The sequence below is a fragment of the Carettochelys insculpta genome, chromosome 4, assembly GCF_033958435.1.
Source record: "Carettochelys insculpta isolate YL-2023 chromosome 4, ASM3395843v1, whole genome shotgun sequence".
Lineage (NCBI taxonomy): Eukaryota > Metazoa > Chordata > Testudines > Carettochelyidae > Carettochelys > Carettochelys insculpta.
Window position 1 is genome coordinate 42,337,904 of NC_134140.1, and position 12,752 is coordinate 42,350,655.

Here is a 12,752-nt window from a genome sequence, read left to right on the forward strand (position 1 = left end):
ATGCCTCCCTGTCATACATAGTCCTACCCACTGAAAGTTTATTCCTCCCACTCCCATCCCCATGAGGATAAACATTATCCACACCTACATCTCAAAAACACTGAACAACCCCACTATCTCTCCTTGGACTCAGGGATAACCCACCAACACTTCAGAAATGGGATTCTTGCAGCTCTTCCACAAAAAATTAAGATGCTGGAAGTATCCATATCATCTCTGCTTGGAAGTGGAAACTGGATTTACCACCAATGCCAACTTTTAGCTCTTCCTGGCAATGCTCTACTCCTGCTCAGTCCTATCCCATCTCCACTCCATCGCTTCCCACAAGGCCCTCTCTTCACCCTGTCTCTGCCCCATTCCCTCCAGAGCACACCCCAACCAGCTCTTCATCTTTCTGTCTCTGATCCCCCCCAGCACTTTCTTCTCACTGCTGAACAGTGGTGGGTGGGAGGCCAGGAGCTGATCTGTGGGGCCCACCAAGCAACTGATCAGCACAACCTGCTAAACAGCTGACTGTCAGGGTGCTCAACACCACCAGCAGCCACTTTATATTTTTCCATGGGTGCACCAGCCCCAGAGCACCCAAAGAATCAGGGTCTAAGTTTAGCACAGACTCCTGTAATGGGACAAAATATATCACCAAATTTAGGAGCGGCAACCTACATTTGTTCTTCCCATACTGGGATGCTGCAAAACGTACAAAGATCCTTTTACAGCAGAAATAACATTTTATTTCATCCAACTTATTTTATATTCCCTCATCAATTTTCACCTCATACCGATCAACAAGCAGAAAATCATTTAAACTGTACTTCAGTAGGAGTACTTAAAAGTTAGTTTCTATTTCCTCTCGTAAATGGCTCCCAGTTTGCCAACCTGTATCTTTGAATGCTTTTCACTGACAAAACATTTACATCCATTATTTGCTTATACCAAGTGATGATTTTATGTACTAATTTTATCTAATATACTCTCTGTGCCTTACAGAACACAAAATGTGCTAAATGTTTAGTATCAGAGGGGTAGCTGAATTAATCTGTATCTTCCAAAGTAACAAGACCACCTGTGGCACCTTATAAACGAACAGATATTTTGGTGTATAAGTTTTTATTGGCAAAGACCTGCTTTCTCAGAGGCATGAGTGAAAGAGGGAGTCTCAGTCAGGGGGAGGGCCAGAGTTGACAAGGTCTTTTCAGTCACAGAGGATATGGCCCATTATCAGCAGTTAATGTGGAGTTGTGAACATCAAGAGAGGAGGATCAGGTCAGTTCAGTCAGGATGGATGTGGGCCATTATCAGTATCCACTCCCCTTGACTGAGATTCCCTCTTTAAATCCTCCTCTGGAACCCCCACTCATGCATCTGATGAAGTGTGTCTTTGCCCCATGAAAGGATATGCTCCAAAATATCTGTTAGTCTATCAGGTGCTACAGGTCTTCTTGTTGCTAAACGGTTTAGGAAATCAGGCTGTCATATATACACGGTGGCTGTTAATGTGAAAGCAATTAGTCCCCTTTAATTTTGTGCTAAATAAAATACACAAACCCCTAAATTCCATTAAGATTTGTTGATTCCTAAAAGGATTCTAGAAGATTGTATATGCTAAATCTGAAGAAAAAAATACAGCTTGTGTCAAAAGCTTGTATATTATAGAGTAAGTGAAAGATTTGTTCTATGCTGACATTTAATTCTCACAAAAAGTTCACTAATCAGCTGCATAAAAAAGTTCACTGGTATTGACATAGGGGCAGATTGGCCTTTCTGGAATAGGAAATACATGAAAATATTTTAAAGACAGCAGCAAATATATCAGATTTTACTGTATACAGCTCATTTTGACTTAAAGACCAATTTTGATTTTATCTGTGCCATGCTATTTGAGTATTCCAAATGCTTTCTACTTAAGCATCTGCCCTTACTACTAAATGGCAGGCAAATTAGTTAGTAAGTCTGCCTTACCTGATGGTATTAAATAGTAAAGAGACTACGGGAATTCTTTTCTTTCCACTCTCATCCTTCTTTCCTTCCTGTCCCCACCACCCCCGCCCCAATAATTTTTAGGAAGACCCACCAACAGCAAGTGGGAATTAAGAAAGGTGTGAGAACTACTGGCCAGTGAATTCACCTACATATAATACCTTTTGTTTTAGGCTCTCTCAAAATACCTCAGAAGAGCCATCTATGGATAGGCAAGAGGAGGGCAGCTTCTCTGCTATAGCAGTTGTCTACTGTTCCCTGTCCCAACCAATCTAACTTTGTTTGTACTGCCCAGATACTTGGCTTCCATACCACTCATCTAGTTCCTCCTTTTGTTTCTTTTTCACTCTACCCCCAGCTCATTTCCCTTGAATTCTGCAATATTCCTGTATTTATTATATTGTGATGTCAGCAACAGTTGGTGTGGAAAAAGGACATGCTGGAGCTCAATGTTCAGAAATTTAATTACTTTTATTTTTACTGAATTCTGGACGTAAATAAGTTTGACGGAGTCCACATGCATATGGGTAGAAAGGAAGAGGAATCAAGAGGAAACTTTTGCAGTTTAGGTATTTTGTAAATGTGAACCATACAGCTTGGGAAAGAGACACAAATATTTAGATTTGAATTCCAAGTGTATTTAAAAATTAAAAACATATTCTGTATTATAAGACATGTTAATAGATATCTTATGTTATTGCAGTAACTGAAGGCAAGTGTTTGCATAAATGGTTTTCAAATGAGGGTAATGCAAGTGTATTAAGAATTTTAGGATATTTCTGTAAAAAGTGAAAGAACACTAGCAAGCTTTTTCCCTGAAGAGAACTCCCAACATTAGTGCAAATTAGATAATTTAATAAGAGAAAGGCGACTGGAGACCATGAAAGAGAGTCATTCAGCTTTATGAAGAGAAACAGAGGAGACGTGAGAGATACCATGCTTAGGAGGTGAGCCAAGGTTAGGGGGTATGCTGGAGAGGAATGCTCCTGAACTCTCTAGAAGTCACTGAGCCAAATGACAAAAGAATGCTGACAAGTGGTAAGGAAATTGCACCCACACATGGCAAGCAGAAGTTTATAGATTTATCTAGATCTGTATGTTTCTTGTTCTCTCTCAAGTAAAGAGCAATTGATCCTGAAAATCTTTGCAAAGTCTGCGTGTTTGATTCAACTATCTTGTGTCCCTGAAGAGATGAACTATGTAAGTCAGAGTGCTTATGAGGTGGAACTCTGGGAAAGGGTGTGTGCACTGAGCTATGGAGTCTGGTGAATCTGGCACTAGTTTTGAAGCCGATGGGAGTTCAGCTCTAAAAAGAGGGTACCTAACAAATCCGCATCCTCAGGACGTACCAAGAAACCCAAAGCCTGAAGCAGTGGCTGGACTATGCTCAGATAACTTAAAAGAAAAATCTCACAGGTGTAGAATATAAAGCCCAAACACAGCTGCTTGGTGAAGGTCCAGTGGTGGGGACTTACCAGAGCTGTCACAGTTACTCAAAATACAAATAATAAGTCAGTACCTCATGGGTAGTTCACACATTTTAGACAGACAATATATATTTATTTACATAGAAAAGGAAACACTCATAAATACCTATCAGAACAAAAAAGCAGTTCAGTAGCACTTTACAGACTAACAAAATAATTTATTAGGTGGTGAGCTTTCGTGGGACAGAGAAGAAATGGGTTGCCACCCTGGCATCAAACACAGTTTGTTTCTGTATAAACACAACCCCAGTTTGGATGACATTCCACTACCAGATTACAGTATTGCAAGTCATCAGCAATGAATGGTGTTTGCATCTTTTCACCTTAACAACATGACCCACCAAGGGGGAAGAAATTGGATTTGCGCTCGAGTTTTCTTTTTTGTGATGTATAAAGCAAGCCTGAAATAGGTGTCAATAAAAAGTTACCTTTTGCACTCTAGGAGGTCAGGTCTTATTTATCCTAGAGGACTACAGAAAATTTGTGATATTATACCACAGGAATCTGAAAACAGATACAGCAATCCCTCAAGGTACGTGAGGGTTACGTTACACACAGCGCTCAAGTACCTTGAATTTCACGTAAGTTGGGCAAACTGGGGCCACAGGGGAGTTGGGAGCAGTGCCGCCCTCGGAAGCAGGGAGAAGGAGCTCTCAGCCTGCCTAGCTGCCTGCAGCTGCACAAAGCTAGGCAGGCTGACAGCCCAGCAGCTTTGCATCATGTGAACATGACGCCACGTAAAGCAAGGGTTACTGTATGAATCAGGGGTGAGCCATATAAGAGCTGGGTTGCATACTCTGGCTTTGCGTATCCTGATACCTTACTGTATTCAGAAAGGATTTTTAAATAAGTTCTTTATTACTTTAATGGGAGCACATTGGTTTTTGCTAACATCTAGTGTCACCTATTTCTTGAGACTAACTATAGAAAACATAAGGTAACAGGATAGACCAGACCCCCGCCCCCTCCAATAAAATGGTAATTAACAGTTCTCTTTCAAGCTTTAACACTAATAATGAAGTTTAAGTATTATCTGGACTTCTTGAAGTTTTTTTTTTTTTGTCATTTAAAAAACAAATGGACATAATTTGGGGATCTGATCTGAAATTTTTCTCCTCTTTTGGTTAATCCTTACCGAAAAAAAAAGGCAGATGGATCAGAAATGGCAAATATCAACTAAAAATGTGCAGTCTTTATTGTTTATAATTATGATCACATGGACAGAGCTGATCTTCCATACCTGCATTCAACATTGGTTCAGGAGCTAATTTTTTACCGCCTTCGGTGAAAACAGCAAAAAATAATACAACAGAAAAAATCAAGCTGAAACATCTCACCTCACTATTCATCATTAAATTACATATTTTATAGCATCTATTCATTCATCTCAAGGCTAGAATTTAGTTCTCTACTACCTGCATGTCAGCAAGACATGTTTGGACATAAAAAACAACAACAGAGCTATGGCTGGCTATGACAAAATCACATTGAGGGGCCCACTCACTGAGTCACCAAAACGATGAGATAAAAACTATTGTGATATATTACAAGGCCTCCACTTCACGTTTAAAGGTTTGGTTTTTTTTTTAAAGCAGGGATCACAGGCACACTTTCATGTCTTGCAAAAGCAACAGTCTTTATCTCTTCTTTCATCTCTCATATGCTGCTGCTCTTCTTCCGTAGAATCATCATTAGTCCTCAGTTTCTGTCATATTCCTTTGGCAGTTCAAGAAAAGCAGATGAGTCAGAATGGCTCCCCTCCAGTGTTCCCTGTAAGCCATGTGTTTGTGTGACTATTCAGAAATTCACATTCCTCCCAGCTGATTAGCAGAGTGCCCACAGCTAGGTTGTGTGTTTCTAATGGTGGCACATGTTTGCACATGCTTCAGAGCATATAAAAATGTATGCTCACATAGCTGAAAATAATCTGCTCATGGATAGAAAAGATTAGAGGGAACACTGCTCCCCTCCTGTAGTGTTCAAAACAGCTCCGAGGCTTCCAGTAGCATACTGAGTGGTTAAATTTCTCATGGAGCACTTGGTTAGCACTATGTAATTGTAACCTCTAACAAAACAGAATGAAAAAAAAAATAGATCATTTACTCTTAAGCTACTTAATGGTGGATTCAGCTTCCCTGAGAATAAACCCTCTTTGCAACAAATATCAAATCTGTTTAGTTTTTTTACACAGACTATACAAAATCAGAGATTAAATATGTATTTTCTTTATTTTTCCAAGTCTCTCATACTGCAACTAGAAAATACCTATACCTATAATCCAGATCTAATTAATTAAAACACTTGCTGTCAGCTTGGTTTTTTTTTTTTGTTTTTTGTTTTGTAAATTTACCTAAAGTATTTGTTAAGCAATACTTTTATGTTCTTTCACTCACTGGCAAAGAACTCTATATTATGTCTGCTTTTCAAACTATGTATGGTTTTATTATACTCAATCTTTTGGTGTGCCCTTTCAGGGTTCTTTTTTGAAAAAAAATCAACATTTACAATTAATAAACAAGTGTATCTGATTTAGCTGAGTACTGCTGAAGTAGCAGTTTGTTCTTTTGTGTAGTTCAGAGGCACACATTACCACACTGCTTGTTTAAAATCAGGGAAATAAAGTTGTTTAGTAAAATTTTACAAGATACTATTTAAAAAAAATCTGCCTCTCATTAGTTTTATATGTAATTAGCATTTAAAATGAAAGATGATTAAACTGCAGCATGCTGATATTCTTTATAAGGCTCCCTACTCGCAGGCCAGAGGAACAGCGTTGAAAGAGATCAGCCAAATTCAGCTCCTCCTACCAGAGGAAGTACTGCATGAAGTCTAGACACAAAGCATCCTTCTCTACTAGCTTTAGTACAGTAGCTTCATTTTATTTTACTAGTACAGCATACAGATCCAAGTGAGAGAAGCAGGAAGTAAACAAGAGAGGAAATACCATGACAAAAGAAGGAAAGAACAACTAGACACAATCTCGTCTCTCAAATGAGTGATATCTGCAGGAAGACTGTTAGCTAGATTAAGGCACCATATGTAACAAAAGCAACAAATAAGATCTATTCAAATATATCTAAAACAGAATTTCACAAAACAAAAAACTAAAGACATGAAATGAAAAGCTACAGCGTTTCAACATTAAAATATTTACAAGTGCACCTACTTACAGAACACTAAAAATAAAATAATGCACATAATTTTTAAGTCTTAGGACATAATGTACATTCCATCAAAAAGCAACATCCATACCTCCAACACAATATGCAAAAGCCTAAATGATGATAATACTATGATGCCTTCAGAATTATACTGGATCTCTCTGCTCAAATGTATATAAACACTGGCATCGCTCAAGTCAATGGCAAAACTCACAGTCATCTCAGTGAGAACATGGCTTCATGCTAGACTTGATAGCGAAGTCAGATGCTCCCTCAACCAGAATTACTTAAATGCAGCCTTGAGTGGCTTTTCTTGCACTCACAACAGCCTTAAGTGGTGGGAAGAGGAGGGGGAGACAAAACTGCAGATCCTCCTCTTCCTACTGCTCATAAATGAGCCACACTTGCATTGGTTGCTGGTGTCTCCAACAAGGAGACAGTGCTTTTGCTGTGTCTGGAGAGCCATTGGGCATAAGGCTGGCAAAACAGCTGGCCAATAAATTCCCAGCCAACATTCCCTCTATTTTTTCCATGTGCGGAATCAATTTTGTTATGTGCATCATGTTATGTGAACTACCAATAGAAACAGCAGGCAGCTCTGGGTGGTCTGCTAATCAGCCAGGCAACATCTGAATCTCTCCTGGGTGGCCACTCAAGTGCTCCACTTAAAGGGAACACTGTTCCCCACCCACCCTCCCAAGGGCTTTGAGCCCCAACCTTGGGTGGCAGGGCTTCAGGCTCAGGCCCCCGGGTTCATCACCCATGCCCACATTGCCCCAGCCACCGTGGTCTCATCCAGCATCCCATTACTTTTGGCTCCTCCCCCATCCAGTGTTTAATCTGTGCTGGGGTTTGCCAGGATGCAGACTTCTCCATACACTTACTAGCTAGGAAATGTACGTGAAAAGCAATATTTGTATGTTCATTTAATACCACATTTCACAGCCTCCCAGCTAGCTAGAGTTGCTGTGAAAAGTGAAATAAACATTTAAATACCACTTTTCACAGAAGACTTACTGGCTATTACTATACAAAATACAATTATTTGTATACATATATGGACATATTTATTTGTTTTCCCTAAAATTAACTAAGTTTTAAAAAAAAGTGTCAGAGTGGGCACTAGCAAAAGTTGGTGGCCACCCTCTGAGGCCATGGGAACAACTGCTGTAAGAACCTCTGCTAGGCTAACAAATATTGAATGCAAAATTTCTTCCCCAAGGCCCACTTATTACTTAATTTAGTGCAATAGCCATAAAAGTGTCTACCTAAAATTTTCCATTCAGGGTTTACTACGAGACTTCTGTAAAAAGAAAAAAATAGACTCCAGCTGCTGCCTACCAAGCAAGTCTATCCTCTGTTAGAAGAAGTCACTATTAGCTATTGTTAAGAGCATCCATGTATACCCACATATCATTAATTACTCCAGCACCCCTAGAATGATTTTACAGATTTTGAGAAGGGAATGAATATGAGCAGTGTGTTCTCCTTTGTTCTAGTTCAGATATCTCAGGCCTGCTCTACAGTCAAAACTCACCTACACTGCTCAAGCTACTGAATTTTTCAGTGAAGTAATTAAACCAACCTGTATCCCAGTATAGGCACAAGATCAATGGAAGAATTCTTCTATTGCCCCTCAGGGGGGATAGATTTAAAAATCTTATCAAGGCTAATGTGAAAATGATATAATGTGTAGTTTAAGAACAATGTGTTTGTACATCTGGACGTAGCACCAGGGTGTATCCAAAAGCACAAAAGGCTTATTTAAAAGCGTGTAATGCATATAGTATATAATCAACAATAATCAAATTTAGATAATTCTGAAGAAATAGTTTAGATAAAGCTGGCCAGTATCTCAGGTCCCACAGGAAGCAGGGAGACAGGAACCGAGCAGCACCCTGGTTCCCAGCTCCTAACTGCTTGCAGGACCCAAGAAACTGATCAGCTCATGGCTGGTCAGTTTCCTAGTTCCCAAGCAGGGTAGCCAGGAACCAGGCTGCTGCTTGGTTACCAGCTACCTGCGGAAGCCGGGAAACTGACCGGCCATGAGCAGTTTCTCAGCTCTGCAAGCAGAAGGGAGCTGGGACCCAGGGCTGGTCAGTTTCCTGGCTGCTTCTCCCTGCCCTCACCCAGCACTGCTGCTGTCAGGCTGACAGCCCTGCGGCTAGGGGAAGGCATGGAGAAGGGGCCTATGCAACTTCAAGTTGCGCTTAATTCACGTTAAGAGTTCGGGCATTGCAGAAAGCTGGGATACTGTTCTCAAAAGGGAATCAGAGTAGAGGATACCTCCTTCCTGTTGCTGTAACAAAACACACTGCAGCAGCACAGGTACAGAACTCCTGCTACTGAAGTACAGCTGTAGCCTCATTCAGCCAAACATTATGACTTAAGTCTGCTGGACTAAAAGGTTTTTGTTCACTTGTCCTGTAAGATTTAGTAAGCCAAGAAAACATAATACAGTTTCTTATATTATCACAGAGATTTAACTGCAAACATTTCAAGACTTCATTCCCTTGAAGTTGTTTGTTGTAAAGGCAGCTTCCAAAATCTTAGTTGGAATCTTTTAATGCACTATTGTTTGTGAAAATTCAAACTTTACTTTTGGCTGTCAGTTAACATTTTATAGTTTTATTTTTCTCTCTCCTTCCTCATGCCCAGGGATGCCATATTTTAGCATTAATTTTCCTTAATGTCCTATGTTAGCAGTTTAAAATTAAGAATATGGAAAACATTCTAAGTATGTAATTTTTTTTTCAATAAGTTGCCTGGGAACATTCATTGGACCATGAGAAGAAAAACAAACATTAAGCCTCCTACCTATGTAAGATAACAATTTAAACATAAGATGTCTCAGATCTATAATGCTGATTCAACACCATTTCAAAACAAGATGGTGGAACATTTTATTAGAATATATTTTCAGCCTTCACATCCAGAGAGCTACTATCCAACATCGACACTGCAAGAAGCACTCAAGTCCAATTTTGCTGGGGTGGGGTGGGGGGAGACAGCTGAGTACCAGCTGCTCTCTCTTATTTTCTTTAATCCAAAAGAGCACTAAGAATTAACACTCAAAATTCTAAACTGCACAGAAAAGTACAAAAAAATTATATTTCCAAAAATCATGCACCTATCCTTTCTCTTCGAATTACTGAGATGGCATTAGGCACCAGGACAGAAAAAGTGGCTACAAATAGAACACTAGCAGGAAACCCAGAACCTCTAAGTCTGCTCACAATCCAAGCAAGAGAATTTCCCTCAGAACGATCATACCAGTGCTCCTGTCCTGTTCCAATTTCTTGTTAATTTCAGAAACAGTTAGAAAAGGGCCAAGAGGCACTCATTTGGAGGAGTTCACCCCTCTAGGGTAAGATTTAGAAAGAGTGAAAAGCAGCATCATGTTCCTGAAAATTCAAGGGCCAGAATTGGAAAGAAAAACAGGTTTTGTTATTTAGCTGTCATTTCTGCTGCAGAAGTACCTAGAAGCCTCATTCAATGACCAGCACCCCCTTTCCACTCGGTCCTGTACAAATATAGAACAGAAGAATGAACTATAAACTTTTTGGGATAGGGACTAATTATTTAAAAAAATTTAATCTAGCCTGAGCTTTCTTTCTTCAATACCATTTTCCACATAATCCATGTGCACTTTTGCATGTAGACCTTTACAAAAGATGCTGTCACACTGGATAAGTTGAACTTGTCCAAAACCCTCTGTAGACACACTTAAGATTTAAATTAATTCCCCTCAGTTAAGCATGCATTTGTAAATCTAATAAATTTACCACCACCACCCCTGCATCACAGGCCCCACCCCTTTCCCTGCTCTGCCCCCAACCTTACTGACTCCCTCCCAGAGCAGCCTGGACTGGAATTACCTGGAGCAGGGAGCGGGTGGCAGACTGAGCAACTGCAGTGAATTGCCTCCACCTGGCCTCTCTCCTCCCCGCCCCCAAAACATGGTGCTCCATGGTACCCTCTTAGTCTGCTGAGCCCACCTCTCCGTGGTCAGCTGAGAGCAGAGGCCTCAGAGGGTCGAGAGGCCATGATGGAGTTGTGTGCAACAGGCTGTTGCTCCCACCACATGGTGAGTACAGGGGGGAAGGAAGGCCAACAGGAGGCAACTGCCTGTGGCTGATGCTGCTGCCACCTGCCTTCTGCCACAGGTAATCCTCCCCCACTCTTGTCCATAGGGTGGGTTGGGCTGTCATTGCAGGGCCTGGGACAGCCACCCCAGCTCATTCCATGGACTCTGGTCAGACCTCTGGAAACCTCCCCGGCTGATGGCTGGGACAGCCCAGATCCCAGGCAGAGAGATTGCGACTGCAGCCATCAGCCCCCACACCAATCTGGGCATCACAGCTCTTAGCCCTCATCCCACCTGCCCATTTCAACCTTAGCACAGAGGCCATAGCCTCAGCTCTCTCCAGTCCTCAAGGGGCTGGACACATCTGTCAGCCCCCTCAATCAAGAGAATACCATGAAAACCATAGGATAACCCACTCCACCAAACCCTGCAACTCTCACTGCTAGAGGTGGCTTTGGGTTTAGTTTGGAGCCTGTCCAGCAGCTGCTATTCTCCTGTTGTTCAGCTCTGAAGGCAGTGTCTGCCACCACCAGCATAGAATCCCATCACACATAATCCCTTTTTGGGCTGGGAGCATGGTGGTTACAGTACCTTGAAACTTCAGATGCAAACATCTGAAACCATGAAACCGATTATTTTTAAGATGCTACAACCATAACATTCACTCAAGTGAATATGAATTTGGTGGGGCCTTATCTATAAATGACAGTTGTCACTATTAAGTGCATTTCAGATGAAAACTAAAACTTAAGCCCAATGAGTCTCCTCTCTACCCTTCCCCAAAATTGACTCCAACTTCTAGAGGTCTGATTCTGTAGGAAATTGGCAGCTCGCACCAGGAGGCCAAAGTGGAAAGGTGAGAACTGTCTTGCTACAGCTTTGGGACAATTCAGGGCCCTCACTGCCCTCAGCTGTGCCTCTAGTGGGGGGGACACATGACCCCAACAGCTGTCCCTAAGTGACTGCTCATCCGACAGGGAAGAGGCTCTTCCAGTGGCCAGCAAAAGCAGAAGTACTCGGGATGCGCTAGCTCTGCTTCTCCCACTTCTGGAGCGTCCCACGACTCCTCCACAAGCGCCGCCGGCCGCGCTCACCTCAGTAGGGAATAGGGGACTCGGAGGCGCCGCCTCCCAGCAAGAAGCGGCTGCTCGGCGCTGGCTACCCGGAAAGGACCGGATCGGCCCCGGAGCTCCAGCTAGCCGAGGGCCCCCTGCTCGGGAAAACTGGGAGGCGCCCCGAGGCCGTCGGGGTGGGAGAGGGGAGCCGGAGAAGTCGCGAGCCGGGACCCGGGAGCTCGCTGGGCTGGGAAAGCGCAGGGCGGGAAGGGACCGAGGGAGGCTCTGGGGCGGCCCAGGGCGATGTCCTCCGAGGACTCCGGCGCGTGGCCGTGGCAGGGCGGCGGGGACAAGCCGGGCAGGGCCTGGGAGAGCTGGGGGCGGCTGCCAGCCCAATGGTTGTTCCCCAGCGAAACTCCCGCGCGGCGCGACGGAGTCACTCACCGAGCGCGGAGCGGTTCCCCTGGGTGGCCGCCGACTCGCCCAGCACCCGGGCAGTCGGGGAGAGCCCGGGCGCCACGGTCACATCCCGCGGAGCCATCCCGGCAGCTACCGCCCCCGCTGGGCCAGAGGCCCCTGGGCCTCCGCCTTCCAGCCCCGCCTAGGGGCCGGCCGGGGCGCTCCTGGCAGTACTGAGCATGCCCGGGCCCAGCCGAGGCGCACCCTGCTGCCCCAGGCGGCGGAGCTGGGGGTTTGCGTGTCTGCTGGAAGGGCGCCACTGCGCGCCCTGTGAGTCATCTTCGTGTTTGCAGACTCTGGCTCCGAAGGTAACCGTAGTTTGCGGCTGGGGCTTTCGTAACGGGCGCGTCCCGCGGCTCCCGGCCAGGGCCGGCGCTGCAAGCAAGCCAAGTGCCGTGAGATAAAAGAGCCTGCGAACAGCTACCCGCCCTGCCAAGTGCAGATTGGCGCACAAAAGCGGTGCTGGCCTAAAGCAGGTGTCCTTAAAACACCAACGTTTAGCCCTGTGTTTCCCCCAGTTGCACAG

The 12,752-nt window shown here is 43.6% G+C and overlaps 1 protein-coding gene across 1 annotated transcript in view; it reads right to left on the reverse strand.

Moving 5' to 3' along the window:
* Window positions 1-12,393, reverse strand: part of RELL1 (RELT like 1) — a 38,587-nt gene extending 26,194 nt beyond the window's left edge. The window contains exon 1 of the mRNA XM_074992589.1: window positions 12,212-12,393. Within this exon, the coding sequence (XP_074848690.1) occupies window positions 12,212-12,308 (97 nt within the window). The 5' untranslated portion in view covers window positions 12,309-12,393. The remainder of the gene's footprint in view (window positions 1-12,211) is intronic.
* Between the last annotated feature and the right edge of the window lie 359 nt (window positions 12,394-12,752).